Source organism: Loxodonta africana, chromosome 2 (genome assembly GCF_030014295.1).
Source record: "Loxodonta africana isolate mLoxAfr1 chromosome 2, mLoxAfr1.hap2, whole genome shotgun sequence".
In the NCBI taxonomy this organism is placed as follows: Eukaryota; Metazoa; Chordata; class Mammalia; order Proboscidea; family Elephantidae; genus Loxodonta; species Loxodonta africana.
Genome location: NC_087343.1, coordinates 42816082 through 42839332, shown reverse-complemented (window position 1 = coordinate 42839332; position 23251 = coordinate 42816082). Strand labels below are relative to the sequence as shown.

General features: G+C 37.8%; 1 protein-coding gene across 2 annotated transcripts in view; it reads right to left on the bottom strand.

The window, feature by feature from the left end:
* Positions 1-23251, bottom strand: part of WDR70 (WD repeat domain 70) — a 364451-nt gene that overhangs the window by 282852 nt on the left and 58348 nt on the right. For both annotated transcript variants that reach the window (XM_010588101.3, XM_023545427.2), the window contains one exon: positions 14249-14308. In XM_010588101.3, the coding sequence (XP_010586403.2) occupies positions 14249-14308 (60 nt within the window). The remainder of the gene's footprint in view (positions 1-14248; positions 14309-23251) is intronic.

Below are 23251 nucleotides of genomic sequence, written 5' to 3'. Positions count from 1 at the left end.
ATAACACACAACATTGGGGAAATCAGCAAAATCTGACCAAGGCAAAGTCATGCAGGTTTCCTAGAAACAACCAAACATCTTGAGGGACGGAGTTGATAGAGCTGAGGGCGGGGGACCATAGTCTCGGGGGACATCTAGGTGAACTGGCATAGCATAGTTCAAAAAGAAAACGTTCTACATCCTACTTTGGAGGGTAGCATCTGGAATCTTAAAAGCTTTTGAGTGGCCATCTAAGATATATGTATTGGTCCCATTCTATCCAGAGCAAAGGAGAATGAAGAAAGCCAAAGACACAAGGAAATTACTACTCTAAAGGGCTAAAGGACCACACTTCAGTGCCTTCTCAGATGCAAACAGCCTGAAACAAAACTGCCTTTATTTCTCCATGCTTGCAACTTTAAATCTGCTTTTAGCCCGACACATAATCATTTGGTCTTAAAAGTTTTCCATTTTTGGAAATCTTCAACTATCCCCTGCTTCTCTTTCCTCAGGCTGACCCAATGGATAGCACCTGCTCTTTTTCACGAACATAACCACTAATTTAAAGTTTGAAGGTAAATTAAAAATTACAATCTAATGTGGTCAACGTGGTAGACATTGGGCCATTTATTCATTTCAAAACCTTCCATTGTGTGCCTGCCATATACGAGCTGTTTTGTGGATTGGGCATCCAGAGATGATGGGCATATACACGGTTTTTGAGAACTGCACATTTTGTTATTTGGTTAGGGAATGGTGGGAAGGGAGACAGGTCTAAAGTTACTATGTATCTTAAAAGCTTCCGAGCAGTCATCTAAGATACATCTGTTGGTCCCATCGTGTTCGGAGCAAAGAAGAATGAAGAACACCAAAGACACAAGGAAAATATCAGTCCAAATGACTAATGGACCATATGAACCACAGCCTCCACCAGCCTGAGCCCAGAAGAACTAAATGGTGCCTGGCTATCACCACTGATGGCTCTGACAAGGATCACAATAGAGGGTCCCTGACCAAGCAGGAGAAAAATATGTAACAAAATACAAATTCACAAAAAACGACCAGATTTATTGGTCTGACAAAGACTGACAGAACCCCGGAGACCATGGCCCCTGGACACTCTCCTAACTTAGAAATGAAACCAATCCGAAGCCCACTTGGCAGATAAAGTATTAGACAGGCTTATAAAACTAACAATAACACATGTGAGGTACAAGTTTCTTAGTTCAAATGGGCAACTCCTGCCTAACAGCAAGAGAAGGTAGGAAGGGACAGAAACTGGACAAATGGACACAGGGAACCTGGGATGAAAAGGGGGAAAGGGCCGTCACAAAACAATATATGTATTAATTTTTGAATGATACTAACTTGAGCTGTAAACTTTCACCTAAAGCACAATAAAATTAAAATAATAATAAAAAATAATCAGGGAAAAAAAAGACGTCACAAGAAAAGAAAATCGCAGATCAATATCCCTGATGAGTATTAGCACAAAAATACTCAAGAAAATACTAACAAACTAAATCTAGCAATATATAAAAAGGATTATATATCATGATTAAGTAAGATTTATTCCAGGAATGCAAAGTTGGTTTAAGATCTGAAAAAGCAATTATTATAATAAAAAAAATATTAATAGGATAAATAACAAACACCATATGATCATCTGAACAGAGGAACAAAAATTAATTGTCAAAACGTAGGCGCCCTGGTGGTACAGCAATTAAGCAAAAGGTCAGTGGTCCAAACCCCCCAGCTGCTCAGTGGGAGGAGTCAGTTTCTATGAAGATTTACTTACAGTCTATGCGGCAATTCTACTCTGGTCTATGGTGTTGCCATTGTTAGATGCCATCGAGTCCATTCAAACTCATAGTGACCCCATCTATATACAACAGAATGTAACACCGCCCAGTCCTGTGCCATCCTCACAATCATTGTTATACTTGAATCTATTGTTGCAGCCACCGTGTCAATCCATATCATTGAGGGTCTTCCTCTTTTTCTCTGACCCTCTACTTTACCAAGCATGATATTCTTCTCCAGGGACTGATCCCTCCTGATAACATGTCGAAAGTATGTGAGGCATAGTCTCGCCATCCTTGCTTCCAAGGAGCATTCTGGTTGTACCTCCTCCAAGATAGACTTGTTCGCTCTTTTGGCAGTCCATGGTATATTCAGTGTTCTTCGTCAACACAATTCAAAGGCTTCTGTCTTCCTTATTCATCATTCAGCTTTCGCACACATATGAAGGGACTGAAAACACCACAGCTTGGTCAGGCACACCTAGTCCTCAAGGTAACATCTTTGCTTTTCAACACTTTAAAGAGCTTTTTTGCAGCAGATTTGCCCAATGTAATGTGTCATCTGCTGTTTCCATGGATCCAAGTAAATCCCTGACAACTTCAATCTTTTCTCTGTTTATCATGATGTTGTTTATTGGTCCGGTTGTGAGGATTTTTGCTTTCTTTACATTGAGGTGTAATCCATACGGAAGGCTGTGGTCTTTGATCTTCATCAGTAAGTGCTTCAAGTCCTCTTCACTTTCAGCAAGCAAGGTTGTTTCATCTGTATAACACAGGTTGTTAATGAGTCCTCCTCCAATCCTGATGCCCCATTGTTCCTCATATAGTCCAGCTTCTCAAATTATTTGCTCAGCATATAGGCTGACTAAGTATGGTGAAAGGATACAGCCCTGACACACACCTTTCCTGACATTAAACCACATAGTATCCATCTTGTTCTGTTTGAATCACTGCTTCTTGATCTATGTATAGGTTCCTCATGAGCACAATTCAGTGTTCTCAAATTCCCATTCTTCGCAATGTTATCCATAATTTGTTATGATCCACACAATGAAGTGCCTTTGCACAGTCAAAACACAGGTAAACATCTCTCTATTATTCTCTGTTTTCAGCCAGGATCCATCTGATACCAGCAACAACATCCCTAGCTCCAAGTTCTCTTCTGAATCTGACTTGAATTTCTGGAAGTTCCCATTCTGTCCTATAGAGTCACTATAAATTAGAATCCACTGGACAGCAACTGGCTTTTGTTTTTGTTTTATCCATGATTTTTTGAAAATCAACAAAAAGGCAAAGGAACTTCCTCATCCTGATAAAGGGCATCTACGAAAAACAACTAACATCATACTTAATAGTAAACGACTGAATGCTCTCCCCCTAACACCTAGGAAGAAGACAAGAATGTACACTCTTAAAAAAAAAAAAGAATGTACACTCTTGCCATTTCTAGTCTACAATGTACTACAAGAGGTTCTAGCCAGTGCGAGAAAAAGCAATGACAGGCATTCAGATTGGAAAGGAAGAAGCAAAACTATCCATACTCGCAGAAATGATCCTGTATATAAAAAAATCCCAAGGAATCCACTGAAAAACATAATTAGAATAAATGAGTTGAAGACGGTTGCAATAAATAAGATCAATATACGAGACTTGAAATGCATTTCTATACAACACCAATAAACAATCAAAAATGAAATTAAGTAAACAATTCCATTTACATTATAAAAAGAACAGAAGGCTTAAGCAAGTTTAACAGAAAATACACACAAGACTTAAACCCTGAAAACTTCAAAATATTTTTAATTTTTAAGAATACTGTCAATGGACAACAGGGTGGGGCCAAGATGGCTGACTAGGTAGACGCTACCTCGGACCCCTCTTGCAACAAAGACTCGAAAAACAAGTGAATCGATCATATACATGACAATCTACGAACCCTGAACATCACAGATCTAAAGAGTTGACCTGAGTGACAGGTGAGCAAGAAGCTATGCCCTGATCCAGCGACCACTACTGGATCCCACAACCCATTCCACAGCCTTGAGCCCTCGGGGTTCCCTGGTGCCGAGTGGCCAGGCTGATAGTGGCTTGCTGAGGCGGGGCAGGCACAGGACACAGACCTAACCCCTAACCCCCTGGGGTAACCTCCGTAGAGACTCAGCCAGCGCAAGCAGGCTGCACACTGATGTGGCTAAGGAGAGAACGAACAAGCAACCACGGGGAAGCAGCGACTGTTTTCAGAGCCTGGAGCCAGCATCCCAGTCAGAAAACCTTGGCACCGGGTTTTGAACTGAGCACAGGGGAGCTGAGCATGGAATCCTGAGATGGCGCAAATATGGGACGCAGCCCTAGCCCCCTGAAGTGACCTTGGGGGAAGCCCAGCCAGTGCACGCAGGCAGCGCAGCAACACAGCTGACAGGAGGAGAAGTCACTGGGAGGCAGCGACTGGTTTTGGAGCCCAGAGTGCGGCATCCCAGGCGGGGAGCCGTGGCGCTGAGCTTTGGACCAGGAGCGGAGGAACCAACCACAGCTTCTGAGACAACACATGCACCGGACACGGGCCTGACCCCCGGGGGGAATCTTGACCCAGCCAACACACACAGGCTACCTGCCACTCAGGATTCTCAGATAAAACGGTCCTCACCAACCAAGATAAGTAACTTTGTCTATATTCCTGGGTGCTACTATCTCCTATCTATCTGATCCCTCCCCTCCCCTTTCCAGGTGGCTTCATTAACATTGGAAGTTCCTGGGCCATACAGTGAAGTGCTCTGCGGTTTTTTTTGTTTGTTTGTTTTGTCTTTTCCTAACCCATTCTCCTGGCCTGAGAGAAGCAGCTACAAAAAATCCAGGGACCAAGAATCCTTCCCTGACTTCCTGAAATTGGAATAAAAATACAGGACCAGCTCCAGCCAAGCATATGAGATCCACAGTCTTGGGCTTTCATCCCTACAGGGAACAAGGTGGCTATTATAATGCAAAGGCAATTCTGATAATGATCTGACTGTAATTGTTTTAGCGGATTACTGGAAAGACAAGTTTCCCAGGACTGATATCTCTACCTATTAAACAGAGCCCTCACTGACCCACAATGGGGAACTGAGGGCTGAAACTCCACCCAAGCCACTTAACCTCCTGCCATAGGGGTCTGAGGATAGTGACATCTACCAATCCGTAGAGGTACATGCATTGGGTGCCTAAGGTACAGCTGCAAAGCCCACCCACCAAAATGCTTTAGGAATAGAGACACACCTACCTCACTGGCACTTGGGGGAGGCCTGTCAGCATCCTGCACCCCCCTGGAATGTGACCCCCTGCTGCTACTAGAATCTGGTGCACACAACTATCACCACTACTCCTCTAAGCGAATAGGTGACAGTCTATCCCACACACTTGGTGACCCAAAGTCAGATTCTACTCAAGAATAGTGAATGGACTCTTAGGCTTATATTTCTGGTAATGGCCCAAACCAGCTGGTAAGAGGACATAAGTGATTCCAAGGCTACAACAATCAAGGCAACACAATCTAGTAGCCCATTTACATATATTGAAAGAAAACAAAACAAGATAAGACGCAGTGAGCAAATATAAAACAAATCATTACAATATCTTATAGATGGCTCAGAGACAGCAGTCGACATAAAACCACATAAAGAAGCAGACCATGATTGCTTCTACAACTCCCCAAATTAAAGAATCAAAATATTTCCCAAATGAAGATACACTCCTGGAATTCCCAGATGCAGAATATAAAAAACTAATTTACACAATGCTTCAAGACATCAGGGATGACCTCAAAAATGAAATAAGGCAATCTACAGAAAAAGCCAAGGAACACACTGATAAAGCAGTTGAAGAAATCAAAAAGATTATTCAAGAACACAGTGGAAAAATTAATAAGCTACAACACTCCATAGACAGACAGCATTCAGAAATCCAAAAGATTAACAGTAAAATTACAGAATTAGACAACTCAATAGGAAGTCAGAGGAGCAGAATCGAGGAACTGGAATGCAGAGTGGGGGAGTTAGAGGATAAAGCAATTGACACCAATATAGTTGAAGAAAAGTCAGATAAAAGAATTTAAAAAAATGAAGAAACCCGAAGAATCATGTGGGACTCTATCAAGAAGAATAACTTGTGTATGATTGGAGTTCCAGAACAAGGAGGGATAACAAAAAATTCACAGAGAATAGTTGAAGATCTGTTGGCAGAAAACTTCCCTGACATCATGAAAGACGAAAGGATATCTATCCAAGATGCTCATCGAACCCCATATGAGACTGATCCAAAAAGAAAATCACCAAGACATATTATCTTCAAACTTGCCAAAACCAAAAATAAAGAGAAAATTTTAAAAGCAGCCAGGGATGAAAGAAAGGTCTCCTACAAAGGAGAATCAATAAGAATAAGGTCAGACTACTCAGCAGAAACCATGCAGTCAAGAAGGCAATGGAATGACATATATAGAGCACTGAAGGAGAAAAACTGCCAGCCAAGGATCATTTATCCAGCAAAACTCTCTCTCAAATATGAACATGAAATTAAAACATTTACAGATAAACACAAACTTAGAGAATTCGCAAAAACCAAACCGAAGCTAAAAGAAATATTAAAGGAAATTGTTTGGTCAGAAAATCAATAACATCAGGTAATAACACAACACAAGGTCACAGAACATAACATCCTAATATCAACCCAAATAAGGAAATCACAAAAACAAATTAAGATTAATTTTAAAAAGAAAAAAATGCTCAAAACAGGGAATCATTGAAGTCGTTATGTAAAAGATCACAAAAATCAAAAAGAGGGACTAAATACAGGAGGCATACAACTACCACATGGAGAGGAAAACAAGGCGATATAGGACGATACAAGTTAGGTTTTTACTTAGAAAAATAGGGGTAAATATTAAGGTAACCACAAAGAGGTCCAACAATTCCATAACTCAAAATAAAAACCAAGAAAAACATAACAACTCAGCAAACATAAATTTGACTACTATGAAAACAAGGAACACACAATTTACAAAGAAAAACGTCTCAGCACAAAAAAGTAAGTGGAAAAATGAAATTGTCAACAACACACACAAAAAGGTGTCAAAATGACAGCACTAAACACATGCTTATCTATACTTACACTGAATGTAAAGGGACTAAATGCACCAATAAAGAGACAGAGAGTCTCAGACTGGATAAAGAAAACCGATCCGTCTATATGCTGCCTACAAGAGACACACCTTAGAGACACAAACTAAAACTCAAAGGATGGAAAAAAATATATCAAGCAAACAACAATCAAAAAAGAGCAGGAGTGGCAATATTAATTTCTGACAAAATAGACTTCAAAGTTAAATCCACCACAAAGGATAAAGAAGGACACTACATAATGATTAAAGGGACAATTGATCAGGAAGACATAACCATATTAAATATTTATGCACCCAATGACAGGGCTGCAAGATACATAAAACAAACTTTAACAGAACTGAAAAGTGAGATAGACAACTCCACAATTACGGTAGGAGACTTCAACACACCACTTTCAGAGAAGGATAGGACTTCCAATAAAAAGCTCAATAGAGACACGGAAGACCTAATTGCTACAATCAACCAACTTGACCTCATAGATCTATACAGAACACTCCACCCAACAGCTGCAAAGTATACTTTTTTTTCTAGTGCACATGGAACATTTTCTAGAATAGATCACATATTAGGTCATAAAACAAACCTTTGCAGAAACCAAACCATTGAAATATTACAAAGCATCTTCTCAGACCACAAGGCCATGAAAGTGGAAATCAATAACAGAAAAATCAGGGAAAAGAAATCAAATACTTGGAAACTGAACAATACCCTCCTGAAAAAAGACTGGGTTATAGAAGACATTAAGGAGGGAATAAAAAAATTCATAGCAGGCAACAAGAATGAAAACACTTCCTATCAAAACCTCTGGGATACAGCAAAAGCAGCGCTCAGAGGTCAATATATATTGATAAATGCACACATACATAAAGAAGAAAGAGCCAAAATCAGAGAACTGTCCCTACAACTTGAACAAATAGAAAGCGAGCAACAAAACAATCCATCAGGCACCAGAAGAAAACAAACAATAAAAATTAGAGCTGAACTAAATCAAATAGAGAACAGAAAAACAATTGAAAGAATTAAAGCCAAAAGCTGTTTCTTTGAAAAAAAATAACAAAATTGATAAACCATTGGCCAGACTGACTAAAGAAATACAGGAAAGGAAACAAATAACCCAAATAAGAGACAAGACGGGCCATACCACAACAGACCCAACTGAAATTAAAAGAATCATATCAGATTATTACGAAAAATTGCACTCTAACAAATTTGCAAATCTAGAAGAAATAGATGAATTCCTAGAAAAACACTACCTACCTAAACTAACACAATCAGAAGTAGAACAACTAAATAGACCCATAACAAAAAAAAGGGATTGAAAAGGTAATCAAAAAACTCCCAACAAAAAAAAGCCCTGCCCCGGACGGCTTCACTGCAGAGTTCTACCAAACCTTCAGAGAAGAGTTAACACCACTACTACTAAAGGTATTTCAAAGCACAGAAAATGATGGAATATTACCTAATTCATTCTATGAAGCCACCATATCCCTGATACCAAAACCAGGTACAGACACCACAAAAAAAAGAAAATTACAGACCTATATCCCTCATGAACATTGATGCAAAAATCCTCAATAAAATTCTAGCCAATAGAATTCAACAACATATCAAAAAATAATCCACCACGACCAAGTGGGATTTATAGCAGGTATGCAAGGTTGGTTTAATATTAGAAAAACCATTAATGTAATCCACCATATAAATAAAACAAAAGACAAAAACCACATGATCTTATCAATTAATGCAGAAAAGACATTTGACAAAGTCCAACACCCATTCATGATAAAAACTCTCAGCAAAATAAGAATTGAAGGAAAATTCCTCAACATAATAAAGGGCATCTATAATTATACAAAGCCAACAGCCAACATCATTCTAAATGGAGAGAGCCTGAAAGCATTTCCCTTGAGAACGGGAACCAGACAAGAATGTTCTTTATCACCGCTCTTATTCAACATTGTGCTAGAGGTCCTAGCCAGAGCAATTAGGCTAGACAAAGAAATAAAGGGTATCCGGATTGGCAAGGAAGAAGTAAAATTATCTCTATTTGCAGATGACATGATCTTATACACAGAAAGCCCTACGGAATCCTCCAGAAAACTACTGAAACTAATAGAAGAGTTCGGCAGAGTCTCAGGTTACAAGATAAACATACAAAAATCACTTGGATTCCTCTACATCAACAAAAAGAACACCGAAGAGGAAATAACCAGATCAATACCATTCACAGTAGCCCCCAAGAAGGTAAAATACTTAGGCATAAATCTTACCAAAGATGTAAAAGACCTATACAAAGAAAACTACAAAGTACTAGTGCAAGAAACTAAAAGGGACCTACATAAGTGGAAAAACATACCTTGCTCATGGATAGGAAGACTTAACATAGTAAAAATGTCTATTCTACCAAAAGCCATCTATACATACAATGCACTTCTGATCCAAATTCCAATCACATTTTTTAAAGTGATGGAGAAACAAATCACCAACTTCATATGGAAGGGAAAAAAGCCCTGGATAAGTAAAGCATTACTGAAAAAGAAGAAGAAAGTGGGAGGCCTCACTCTGCCTGATTTTAGAACATATTATACAGCCACAGTAGTCAAAACAGCCTGGTATTGGTACAACAGGCACATAGACCAATGGAACAGAATTGAGAACCTAGATATAAATCCATCCACATATGAGCAACTGATATTTGACAAAGGCCCAGTGTCAGTTAATTGGGGAAAAGACAGTCTTTTTCACAAATGGTGCTGGCATAACTGGATATCCATTTACAAAAAAATGAAACAGGACCCATACCTCACACCATGCACAAAAACTAACTCCAAGTGGATCAAAGACCTAAACATAAAGACTAAAACGATAAAGATCATGGAAGAAAAAATAGGGACAACGTTAGGAGCCCTAATACAAGGCATAAACAGAATACAAAACATTACCAAAAACGATGAAGAGAAACCAGATAACTAGGAGCTCCTAAAAATCAAACACCTATGCTCATCTAAAGACTTCACCAAAAGAGTAAAAAGACCACTTACAGACTGGGAAAAAAATTTCAGCTATGACATCTCCGACCAGCGCCTGATCTCTAAAATCTATATGATTCTGTTAAAACTCAACCACAAAAAGACAAACAACCCAATCAAAAATTGGGCAAGGGATATGAACACACACTTCACTAAAGAAGATATTCAGGCAGCTAACAGATACATGAGAAAATGCTCTCGATCATTAGCCATTAGAGAAATGCAAATTAAAACTACGATGAGATTCCATCTCACTCTAACAAGGCTGGCATTAATCTAAAAAACACAAAATAATAAATGTTGGAGAGGCTGCGGAGAGATTGGAACTCTTATACACTGCTGGTGGGAATGTAAAATGGTACAACCACTTTGGAAATCTATCCGGTGTTTTCTTAAGAAGTTACAAATAGAACTACCATACAATCCAGAAATCCCACTCCTCGGAATATACCCTAGAGAAATAAGAGCCTTCAAGCGAACAGATACATGCACACCCATGTTTACTGCACCACTGTTTACAATAGCAAAACGATGGATGCAACCAAGGTGCCCATCAACAAATGAATGGATAAATAAATTATGGTATATTCACACATTGGTATACTACGCATCGATAAAGAACAGTGATGAATCTGTGAAACATTTCATAACATGGAGGAACCTGGAAGGCATTATGCTGAGTGAAATTAGTCAGAGGCAAAAGGACAAATACTGTATAAGACCAGTATTATAAGTTCTTGAGAAATAGTATAACCTAAAGGAATACATTCTTTTGTGGTTATGAGAAGGGGGAGGGAAGGAAGGTGGGAGAGGGTTATTTACTGATTAGTTAGTAGATAAGAACTACTTTAGGTAAAGGGAAGGACAATACTCAATACATGGATGGTCAGCTCAAAAAGCAAAGAAGTTTCCGGGATAAACTGAATGCTTGGAAGGTCAGCGGAGCAAGGGTGGGGTTTTGGGGACTATGGCTTAAGGGGACTTCTAAGTCACTTGGCATAATAAACTCTATTATGAAAACATTCTGCATCCCACTTTGAAATGTGGCGTCTGGGGTCTTAAATGCTAACAAGTGGCCATCTAAGATACATCAATTGGTCTCAACCCACCTGGATCAAAAGAGAATAAAGAACACCAAGGTCAAACGATAACTATGAGCCCAAGACAGAAAGGGCCACGTGAACTACAGACTTACATCATCCTGAGACCAGAAGAACTAGACAGTGCCCGGCCACAACCGATGACTGCCCTGACAGGTAGCACAACAGAGAATTCCTGAGGGAGCAGGAGAACAGTGGGATGCAGACCCCAAATTCTCATTAAAAGACCAGACTTAATGGTCTGACTGAGACTAGAAGAATCCCGGCAGTCATGGTCCCCAAACCTTCTGTTGGCCCAGGACAGGAACCATTCCCGAAGACTACTCATCAGATATGGGAGGGACTGGACAATGGATTGGAGAGAGATGCTGATGAAGAGTGAGCTACCTGTATCAGGTGGACACTTGAGACTGTGTTGGCATCTTCTGTCTGGAGGGTAGATGAGAGTGTAGAGAGGGTTAGTAACTGGCAAAACGGTCATGAAAGGAGAGACTGGAAGAAGGGGACAGGCTGACTCATTAGGGGGAGAGTAAATGGGAGTATGTAGTAAGGTGTATATAAGCTTCTATGTGACAGACTGACTTGATTTGTGAACTTTCACTTAAAGCACAATAAAAATTATTTAAAAAAAAAAAAAAGAATACTGTCCAAATGCCCTCCAAAAAGACTACCAATCACTAGTAATTCTCCATCAATAGTATACACAACTCCCATTTGCCACACTTGACATTACCAGTTTTTAAATTTTAATTCAATGGATTAAAAGTGTTATTTTATTGTTATTTTAAATCACATTTTTTGATTAATTTTAGGGTGTCATTATCTTTTTTTTTTCTTAAGTTCATTGGCAGTTTGTGTGTGCTTTTCCATGAATTGCCTATTCCCGTTACTTGCTATTTTTCTGTTGGATTGTCTTTCTTGTTGATTTGTGAGAGTTCTTTATATAGTCAGCATATTAATCCTGCATTACATGATGCAAATATCTCTTCCTAATTTGTCATTTGTCTTATAACTTTCTTTGGTGGTACAAAGAGGTTTGAGTTTTGATGTAGCCAGATGTAGCATCATCTTTTATGGCTTTTACATTTTACATATCGCATAAGAAAAACCCAAACCAAACCTGCTGCCATTAAGTCAATTCCAACTCATGACAACCCAATGTTTTACAAAGTAGAACTGCCCCACAGGGTTTTCTCGTTATCTTTATGGAAGCAGATATCCAGGCCTTTCTTCTGTGGTGTTGCTACATGGGTTCAAACTGCCAACCTTTAGGTTACTAGTTGACAACACAGTGCTTGCACCACTTAGGGACCTTATTGTATAAGAAAGACTTGCCTATTATGAAGTTATAAACATATTCTCCTATACTTTCCTTTAATCAACCTGCAGGCTGCCTGTCTAAGACCTCTGCTCTCAAGATTTATTAACTTGCTTTCCTTCTGTATTGGTATTTCTCTTTCTTTTGTGGATCCTCTCTTTCAAGGTGCTGAAATTTTCATTTCCCTGCTTATGTTTGAGATTTCTCATCAGTAAGTCTATGAATTCCATATTTTTCTTCTACAAACTATCTTCTTTGATGTCTACGAACAAGAGTCAGTACACAGTAGTCTTTTGGAAAATGGGGCTCCCTGGGACACGCATTCAAAAGTTCTTGAACAGTTTGAGAAAGTTGACACGCTGTGTAAAAATATAACTAATGTGTAGAAATTGTTAAATGGGAACCTAATTTGCTGTGTAAACTTTCACTGAAAACACCACAAAATATTACTTTAAAAAAAGTTCCTGCATTGCTGCAACTGCAGGACATAAGCCATCAGGGAAAAGTCAACCCACTCCCATGATTCCTCTTGATATCTACTGTCTCTCAGCCTGGAATGCCCCTGAATCTCCTTCCATCTTTTACAGTGGTCCTCTAGTTCGTTTTTTAGGCTATAGTGTCCTCTTTCAATCCAACTCCAATTTCCTAACATCTTTTAGAGGTTCCTGATAATTTGTATTACCCTAGGGCACTCCTTTTTGTTTCCCAGCACTATTGTGAATTCTTTCAAATAATTTTTCTGTCACTTTAAGTGATTTTTGGCTGGGCTGAAGAAGCTGAAAATCTTAATCCAATTGCAAATACTTGATACTTGGAAATTAAAAGAGGGAAATCCCCACAAATGGTTAAATTTATAAGATTCTAATATTGTCACTAGACTATAAAGTTCTAAAAGGTGGGAGATGGCTTTCTAGTTATTTTTTTTTTTTAAATGTACAGAAAAAAAGTGTAGCCTGGTAGAAAAAACAGACACTGTATTAGCACCAAGAAGTCTAGGTTCTGATACCTAATTATATACTTAACTTTATATAAGTTACATTTTCACCCAAGTGAAAGTTCACTCATCTTTTTTTAAAGTAGAGAAAATCTAAATAATCTCTTTCAATTTCAAAAATCTCTAACTCTATGGCCTATCAAATACAGAAAATAGTGTTCTTCATGAAACAGAAGGCAAACATCAGTCAAATTTTGTTAATTAATGTCAAATCAAAATCAGAACAAATCTAGAGAAATGCAGTTTCATTAAAAAGAGAAACCAAGATTATTTTCTTTCATTCATTCATATGTACTTTTCATTCACTCAAATGGCATTTTTAATGGTTTTCAATAACACACAATGATTTCATTTTACATCTCCAAAATTTTATATTATTAATTTCTAAATAACATAAGTACTTATAAAAGAATATGATCTATAAATATAAGAATTTAATATAATCTTAGAGCAACACAGTAACTACTTAATGTTCATTTCTTATCTCAACATTCATCTGAAAAATGAACAAACCTAGGCCTTTTATTGATATACAAATAAAGTTAAGGGTAGTAAGAAATTTTCCCACAGCATAAAAAACAAAACTGTATTTGAGTTTCAATTCTTTCTTTCATTTGTAATGTGCCTATATCAAAGAAAAAGAGGTTTTAATGCCAACAATAACAATGACAATAATAAGTATTGCTATTTTAAGTGAAATAGCAATGGCTATTTTAACTGAACTGGAAAGTAATCTTTTTCTGTTTGTTCAATGTGTACAGCTTGTGCAACATCAGTTGATAGTATAATTAGCCTTAATACAAATGTGCCTTGTTAGTTCCATTTTTCATGAAAGATCTGTTCTTAGAAGAAAATAAGAAAATTTTTTAAACTTACTGTTTTAGTGCCATGCTTCAGTGTTATCTCATGTGAGTCAGGAATCTTTTGGACAGGATTCTGAAACAAGAAAATTCCATGACATCAGTGAGTAAAATAGTGCGTTGGGGCGGGAGGCAAGGGGAAGACTGCATACCGCATTCACAGGAAATACAGTTTGTAAAAACTGCATCATTGGCTTTTTAGCACAAAGCTTAAAAAACGAACAGAAAAACAAAAGTATGAGGATATCTTGTTATTTCTACACTTCAGACAGACTACAATTGGTCACTATAAACTGATGATAAATTTATTTTAAATCTCTAAAAAGATAAACCTAAGAAAGTCTTTATGTTGTATGAAATTATTTCTTATTGTTTCTTTGCTGTTGTTTGATGTTAGGTGCTGTCTAGTCCATTCCGGCTCATAGCAACCCTGTGCACAACAGAAGGAAACACTGCCTGGTCCTGCACCTTCCTAACAATCGTTTCTACACTTGAGCCCACTGTTGCAGCCACTGTGTCAGTCCATCTTGTTGAGGGTCTTCTTTACACTGTTTGAAATTGATTTTTATTGTTAACCTAAGTTAAAATTTTAATTTAATCCAAGGAAAAAACCAAAGCAATATTTGGAGGTTTAGAGACATGGTTTCATGGCACATCCCAGTCAATCTGGTTAATATTGTTTGTAGTGTTTCTGTTCTACCTCCTAGATCGATGCATAGTGCGTGGGACCTTCAAGCTTGCAAGCAGCCATTCAAGATACTACAATTGGTCGCTAATCACCGGGAGCAGCAGAGGAAGGAGAGTCGTGAATCAGAGGAGAAGGAACAGGAATGCACATCAAACTGCTTCCAAGAACAACTGCCTCCTTTGCCTTAATACCAGCAGAAATGGATGGTGCCTGGTTACTGTTTTGATCAAAGACTCTATAGAAAAATCCTGATCAAAAGGGGAAAAAACAGGGAACAGAATGACAAATTCATATATATATATGTGCATATATATGTGTGTGTATATACATACATATATATGTGTGTATATATATATATATATACACATACATACAGATTTTCTGGAGCCATTGAGGTGAGATAACCCCCAAAACTACTGCCCTGAGATAATCTTTAAACCTTAAACTAAAACTATCCCCTAGAGTCATCTTTGAACCAAATAATAAAAAAAAAAAAAAATTTTTTTTTTTGTTCAGCTTAATAAGAAAAGAATGTCTGCCTTAAGCATTCTGTTCTTTTAAAGCATAATCTGTACATCTCAAAACTGACAACAGCAGTTCAAAAAGGTAGATGAGAAGCTTAGCAGCAGTGAGTTTAAGTTAAAGGTGGTAGAAGAATTTGGAAAAGGATAGCAAGAATGACAGCACAGCTTGAAGAATGTAATCCATTTCACTGAATTGTATATGTAGAAATTGTTGAATTGGTGTATGTTTTGCTGTGTATATTTTCACCAAAAAAACTTTTTTTTAGTAATGAAAAAAAGTAAATCAGTAGTTACTGATAACTTAATTAATATAGAAAAACTAGAAATTTTATTTTCCTTTAACACATCTTATGGGAATTAAGGGGGAACATCAAAAGCTTACATCAAAACATCTAGAATAAAGTGAAAAGTCTTCATATCTTTTTTCCAAATATTCAGTGTGCTCTGATGTTTAAAGTGAAAAAACCATAAAACTTTTTCTGAGTAATTTTTTTAAAATTCTATATTACAGAAATCAAAGAATCTAACATATTACAGATATCAAAGAATCTAACAGATACAGAAAAATAAATGGAATAACTCATCATTAATTGAAACTGGCACCTAAAATCACCCTAAAATTATGATTGCTAATAAATTTAAACCAAATACAAAACACTGTTTCCCTGGTAATACATTATAAAATCAAACAATAATTTACATTAAAATTTGGTTATAACTTACTAAAATACAATCTTTTGTTTTTCTGTTTTACTAAGCCTGAGAGAAAATCCTACAAATAGCAGATAATCATAAACTGAAGGAAATTAATAAATCGGGTCACTGTGTTATTGTTATGACCCACTTAACTCATAGCAACCGTATGTACAACAGAATGAAACACTGCCCAGTCCTGCGCCATCCTTACAATCATTGTTATGCTTAAGCCCACTGTTGCAGCCACTGTGTCAATCCACCTGTTGAGGGTCTTCCTCTTTTTCACTGACATTCTACTCTACCAAGCATGATGTCCTTCTCCTGGGACTGAGCACTCCTGACAACATGTCCAAAGTATGTGAGACATAGTCTCGCCATCTGTGCTTCTAAGGAGCACTCTGGTCATGCATTTTCCAGGATTTGTTCACTCTTTTGGCAGTCCATGATATATTCAATGTTATCCTCCAACATCACAATTCAAAGGTGTCAATTCTTCTTCCATCTTCCTTTATTCATCATCCAGCTTTCACATGCATATGAGGCAACTGAAAACATCATGGCTTGCATCAGGCACACCTTAGCCTTCAAGGTGACATCTTTTCAATACTTTAAAGCAGTCTTTTGCAGCAGATTTGCCCAATGCAATGCATCTTTTGATTTCTTGACTGCTGCTTACATGGGTGTTGATTGTGGATCCAAGTAAAATGAAATCCTTTATGTTAATCTTTTCTCCGTTTATCATGATGCTGCTCATTGATCCATTTGTGAGGATTTTTGTTTTCTTTTATGTCAAGGTATAGTCCATACAGAAGGCTGTGGTCTTTGATCTTCATCAGTAAGTGCTTCAAGAATAGGAATTCCAGAACACTTAAATGTGTTCATGAGGAATCTGTACACAGATCCAGAGGCAGTCATTCAGATAGAACAAATGGACACTGGGTGGTTTAAAGTCAGGAAAGTTGTATGTGTTTCACCATACTTATTCAACCTGTATGCTGAGCAAATAATCTGAGAAGCTGGACTCTATGAGGAAGAAAGCAACATCAAGATTGGAAGAAGACTCATTAACAACCTACCTTATGCAGGATCCTGTTTCTCATTCTCCAATATCAAAAATTATATTTAAGCATACTGTAAGCTCTGTGTAAAGTTATTATTGCGGACTTTCCTCAAAAATTGTCAACAAGGTCTTCCTAGAATCAAAAATATTAAAAATCTTTCCATTTAAAGTTGGGCATACCTAAAAGTGTTCTGTATTTAATTTACGACAGAGACCTAAATCTAGACAGGGTGGGTATATATCTTTTAAACCTTAAAATTTAAAAAAAAAAAAAAAAAAACTATTCATTCAGAAATGATTAAAAACAAGGAACTTAGAACAATTCACTGATTCAATAAGCATTTACTGACTGAAGTGAGATTATATGTGACAGACTCAACGACAATGGGTTTGGTTTTGGTTTTGGTTTTTTTAAGACACCTTTAGACAGTCTCTGTTCACGCCTCCACCCCCTTCCAAGAAGCATATGGTCTAGGAAGGAGACATAAATGACTCTAATTCAATATAATAAACATTATGATAGACATGGATATGGACAGAATAATTGAAGGATGGGGGAAAGGATGAATAAATCAAATATAAGCTATCACAGTGATCATTTGCATAAGAGGTTTCATTGTTTAGTCAAGTCTCCACTATCCAAGAGCAGGGTAGTCATACTAAAATTCTCCACCCATTATAAATTCATATTAGGAACATCTTGCAATCTGTTTAATTAAATATGTGGGATCTAAGAGACTTTGGTGCCTCTTCCCTCACCTCTTCAGGATCCTTGATGAATCAATCACCAATTCCTTCTGCTTTATCTTTAATCTTTCCCCTGCTATGGCTCTTTCTCCTCAGCACATAAACAACATAAAAAAATTAAAAAAAAAAAAAAACTCATTGCCATCAAGTCAATTTAATTGCTGTATTAAAAAGAAGCTACTTATTCCCCCTACAATTACTGCCTACCTCTAGCTTTTTGACAGTACAGTTTTCGCTCAGTGTCTCTCTTTCACCCTCTACTTCTACCACTTTGACAAGGTATTTGCTATTTTAACCCTAATGCCTAGCACATGCTTAGCATGTAAGAGGCACTCTGTAAATATTTCTTGAATAAATAAATCATTATAAATGCCTCTAGACACTTTTCAGAAGTTACCTATACATCCGATCTTTCAATAGTCTGAGAACAATTTAATTATTTCCTCTGTCTTAAAACTGTCCTTTCTTGAGGGAAAATGCCCTAGAAAAAAAGCTAGAAAAACTAGGGTTTAAATTTAGCTCTGCCACTCATTAATCATGTCACGACCTCTGGAAAGTTACAACTCTCATTTTTCCTGCAAGTGAGGAAAATAACCCCTTAGGTTATTGTGAGTTAAGTTATTTAAAGCTTCTAAAATCCCATTGAATTAGGGTAGAGTTGCACAGTCTACTATTGTAATTGCTGTCAATAAGTTGTACACTTGTAAAAATTAAATTGACAAAAGCTGTGTGACAATATATTTACAACAGCAACAAAAAAAAAAAAAGAGTAGCAACTGAGGCGGCTTATGTACAACCAAGCACCTCATGGGATTTGGTTCTTTGGTTTGGAGGTTTAGGGTCATGGTTTCATGGGACATGCAGTTAATTGGCCTAATAACATGTTTAATGCTTCTGTTCTACTGCCTAGTCAGTCGAGGAGGCCATCCAAGGCACGACAACTAGTCTCTACTCACCTGGAGCAATAGAAGGACAGTCAGGAATAGGAAGAGGATATAGAATATGTGGTTAATTACCTCCATGAGCAACTTCTTCCTTTGCCATAAGACCAAAATAACTGGATGGTACCGGGTTACCATTACTGAACATTTTGATCAAAGATTCTACAGAAGAATCTTGATCAAAAGGGGGAAGATACAGAACAGAATTTCAAATCCTCATGGACTCCAGACTTTTTGGAGCCATGGAGACTGGATGATCCCTTGAAATTACTGCCCTGAGATAACCCTTAAACTGTAATCCAAAAATATCCCCTGAAGTCTTCTTATAACCAAACAATTGTCTAGCTTAACTAATAAAAAAAAGGCCTGCCTTGAGTGTTATGCTTTTTTAAGGTCTGTCTATATGGGATCAAAGCGACAACAGCAACTAAAAAACAGACAGGAGCCTTGAGGGGCAGTGAGTTTATGTTAATAGGGGGAGGAACAACTCAGAAAAGGCAAATGAGAAAGGCTGCACAACTTCAAGAATGTAATCGATGTCACTGAACTGTACATGTAGAAACAGTTGAAATGGTGTATGTTTTGCTGTGTATATTCTCAACAACAACAAAATGAAAAAGATTTTTTTAAAGTTATTTAAAGCTCCTAATACAGAGTTAAGGAGCCCCAGTGGCACAGTAGTTAAAGCAGCTGGCTGCTAACCGGAAGGTCAGCAGTTCAAACCTATCAGCCACTTCACAGGACAAAGACGTGACAACCTGCTTCTATAAAGATTTAGAGCCTTGGAAGCCCTATGGGACAATTCCACTCTGTCCTATAGGGTCATTATTATCTGGAATCAAATCGACAACAGTGGGTTTTGGTTTGGTTTAATACAGCGTTTTGCCCACAGTAGGTGCTCAATAAACGACAAAATCAAATCAAATCTGTTGCCTTCGAGTCGATTCTGACTCATAGCGACCCTATAGGACAGAACAGAACTTCCTGATAAGGTTTACAAGGAGCGACTGGTGGATTCGAACTGGCGACCTTTTACTTAGCAGGCAAGCTTTCAACCACTGTGCCACCAATGGTTTCCAATAAATGACAGTCACTGTTTATTCCAAAGTTTACCTCCTATCTGTCTGTTCATATCATCTTAGTCTCTTTCAAAGCTTCTCTTCCTTTACCTGATTAATTCCTACTCATGTTCAAAATTCAATTCAAATGTGACCTGGTCTTTTGCTAGCATTTCAAACTCTGGGTTAAAGGATTCTTCAATGTAATCCCATGACAACCTCTGTTCATCTCTATCACAGAATTTATACTGTATTGTAACTTATTTATTTTTAATTTTATTGTGTTTTAGGTAAAAGTTTACAGCACAGATTAGTTTCTCATTCAAAAATTTATACACAAATTGTTTTGCGACATTGGTTGCAATCCCCACAATGTGTCAACACTACCCCTTTCCCTTTCCACTCGGGGTTATCCATATCCATTTGTCCAGTTTTCCTGTTCCTTTCTGCCTTCTCATCTTTGCTTTTTGTCAGGTGTTGGCCATTTGGTCTTGTGTACTTGATTGAACTAAGAAGCATGTCCCTCACATGTGTTACTGTTTTATTAAAAAAAAAAAACCCATTGCCGGCGAGTCGGTCTGACTCATAGCGACCCTATAGGACAGAACTGCACCATGGAGTTTCCAAGGAGTGCCTGGTGGATTCAAACTGCCAACCTTTTGGCCAGCGCCTGGTGGATTTGAACTGCCAACCTTTTGGCTAGCAGCCATAGCACTCAACCACTACACCACCAGGGTTTCCTATTGTTTTATAGGCCTGTCCAATCTTTGGCTGAAAGTTCTGAACTAGCAGGGTGTCCAGAGGCCATAGTCTCAGGGGTTCCTACAGTCTGTGTCAACTAGTAAATCTGGTCTTTTTTTGTCAATTTGAATTTTGTTCTGTATTTTTCTCCTGCTCAGTCAGGGACCCTCTACTGTTATCCCTGTCAGAGCTATTGGTGGTGGTAGCCAGATACCATCGAGTTTTTCTGGGCTCAGGCTGGTGGAGGCTGTGGTTCATATGGTCCATTAGTCATTTGGACTGGTATTTTCCTTGTGTCTTTGGTGTTCTTCATTCTCCTTTGCTCCGAATGTGACGGGACCAATAAATGTATCTTAGACAGCCGCTCACAAGCTTTTAAGATGCATTGTAACTTTAGACCTGTCTCCCTCTCCATCACTCCCTAACCAAATAACAAAATGTGCACTTCTCAAAACTGTGTATATGCCCATCATCTCTGGATGCCCAATCCACAAAACAGCTCGTATATGGCAGGCACACAATAGAAGGTTTTGAAAGGAATAAATGGCCCAATGTCTACCACGTTGATCACATTAGATTGTAATTTTTAATTCGCCCTCAAACTTTAGATTAATGGCTATGACCATGAAAAACAGCAGGTGCTATCCATCGGGTCAGCCTGGGGAAAGAGAAGCAGGGGATAATTGAAGATTTCCAAAAATGGAAAACTTTTAAGACCCAATGATTATCTGCCAGGCTAAGAGCAGATTTAAGTTGCAAGCATGGAGAAATAAAGGCAGTTTTGTTTCAGGCTGTTTGCATCTGAGAAGGCACTGAAGTCCATTACTATCACTACAGTCCATCACTATCACAGATTAGTGAAGAAGTAGATTAGGAACCAAAAAGGCACTAAACAGGAATAAAAAAAGGGTCAGAGACTTTTCAGCTTATTTCCAGTCAAAGAGGTGTAAGTATGGCTTACCATTTTGTGGGAAAGCGCTAAACATACCTATTTCAGAAAGAGATACCAATATTGCAACACAAACCCAAAAATAAGTTTAAATTTCAAATACACAAATTCAATACTACCCTTATGTTGAATTATCTAAGCCCCTGCTCCCCTGACAGTTGCCAATATTTGTAAATAATAAAAAACCAATGCATAAGTGCTAAGTCGTCTTGCAAGAACCAGAACAGTTCAAATGTTTCACTTGGAGAAGAGTCTATGATAGTCTGTGTCTTATTTCATAACTAATCACTTTTTCATCACTCAGCAAATAGAAACACTGTCACCAAAAAGCTGGGATTAAAATTATTTCATTTAATTCAATGCAGAATGTGCCTATATATAGACAATTTCTGACATTTAGAGAAAAAACTTGCAAGAATACAGAACTTAGTATTTATATTAGGAGTAAATTAAACGTTTAAATAAATGTTGTTTACATTTAAAATCCAAGTTTTACTGGAAATCATGTAGGGCATAACTCATAAAAAGGCCATATAATCGGCATAGCTAAATCATCTAAAATAGTAGCAATCCATCTTTTGCTAACATATCACTTGATGGTGACTGTTCTTTTTCCAGAACTTTTATTGATGACTTTTTGAAATATGGCTTAGTGTGAAATTTGCCATAATAGTAAAATATTTTCAAGATTTTCTGGCCAGGGAATATCATAAACTGCAAGACTTCAATGAAGCCATTTATTACCAGAGTTCATAACAAGAGCTACAGTCTTAATGGAAGGGGGAAAAAAAGATGCCCATTTTTATTTTGTTTTGGTTTTAAATGCCAACTAAACGATTATTCCCAGGCTCTCTGGTCTACCCCCAGTAACAACAATGACAGCAAACATAACTGGAATAACATGAGCAATTCCATCTGACATACATCCTTACAGTGTTTTCAAAAGCCTTGCAAATCATAAACAATCTTCCTGGAATAAACTTGTCACAAGTTAAGAAAGTAGTATATGTATGGTATTATACACCACAATGGAGTCATGGTGGCTCACCAGTTAAGAGCTCAGCTGCTAACCAAAAGGTCAGCCGTACAAATCCACCAGCTGCTCCTTGGAAACTCAATGGGTGCAGTTCTACTCTGTTCTGTAGGGTTGCCATGAATCAGAATCGACTCGACGGCAAGGGGTTTGGTTTTCATACACTCTGATAGTCTACCCAGTAACAGAGATCTGCCACAATGTGGGTGAGAGTTATGGGGAGAGAGTAAGGGTTGTCAGCCAGGAGCTTGTAATGAGTGCTACACTCTCCCAGAAACCAATCGGTTAGAGTTTAGCAGGCAAACAGAATTCACTTAACATTTATTACTTAACTACATACCATATACAGGTACTACAGTTAAAGATAAAAGACTCTGCTCACAAGGAGCTCTCAGTCCATACAGCAAAGCAGACAGGTAAATAGGCAAACTAAAATGTGTCAGACTCTATAACAGAAGTATACACAGGGCTTAGTGTTCAATTCCATCCTGTCTGGGGAGGGTGCTTAGAGGAGCCTTCATAAAAGAGAAAATGTTTTAGATACCTTTTGAGAAATGGACAGAGGTTCTCTAGGTGAACGTG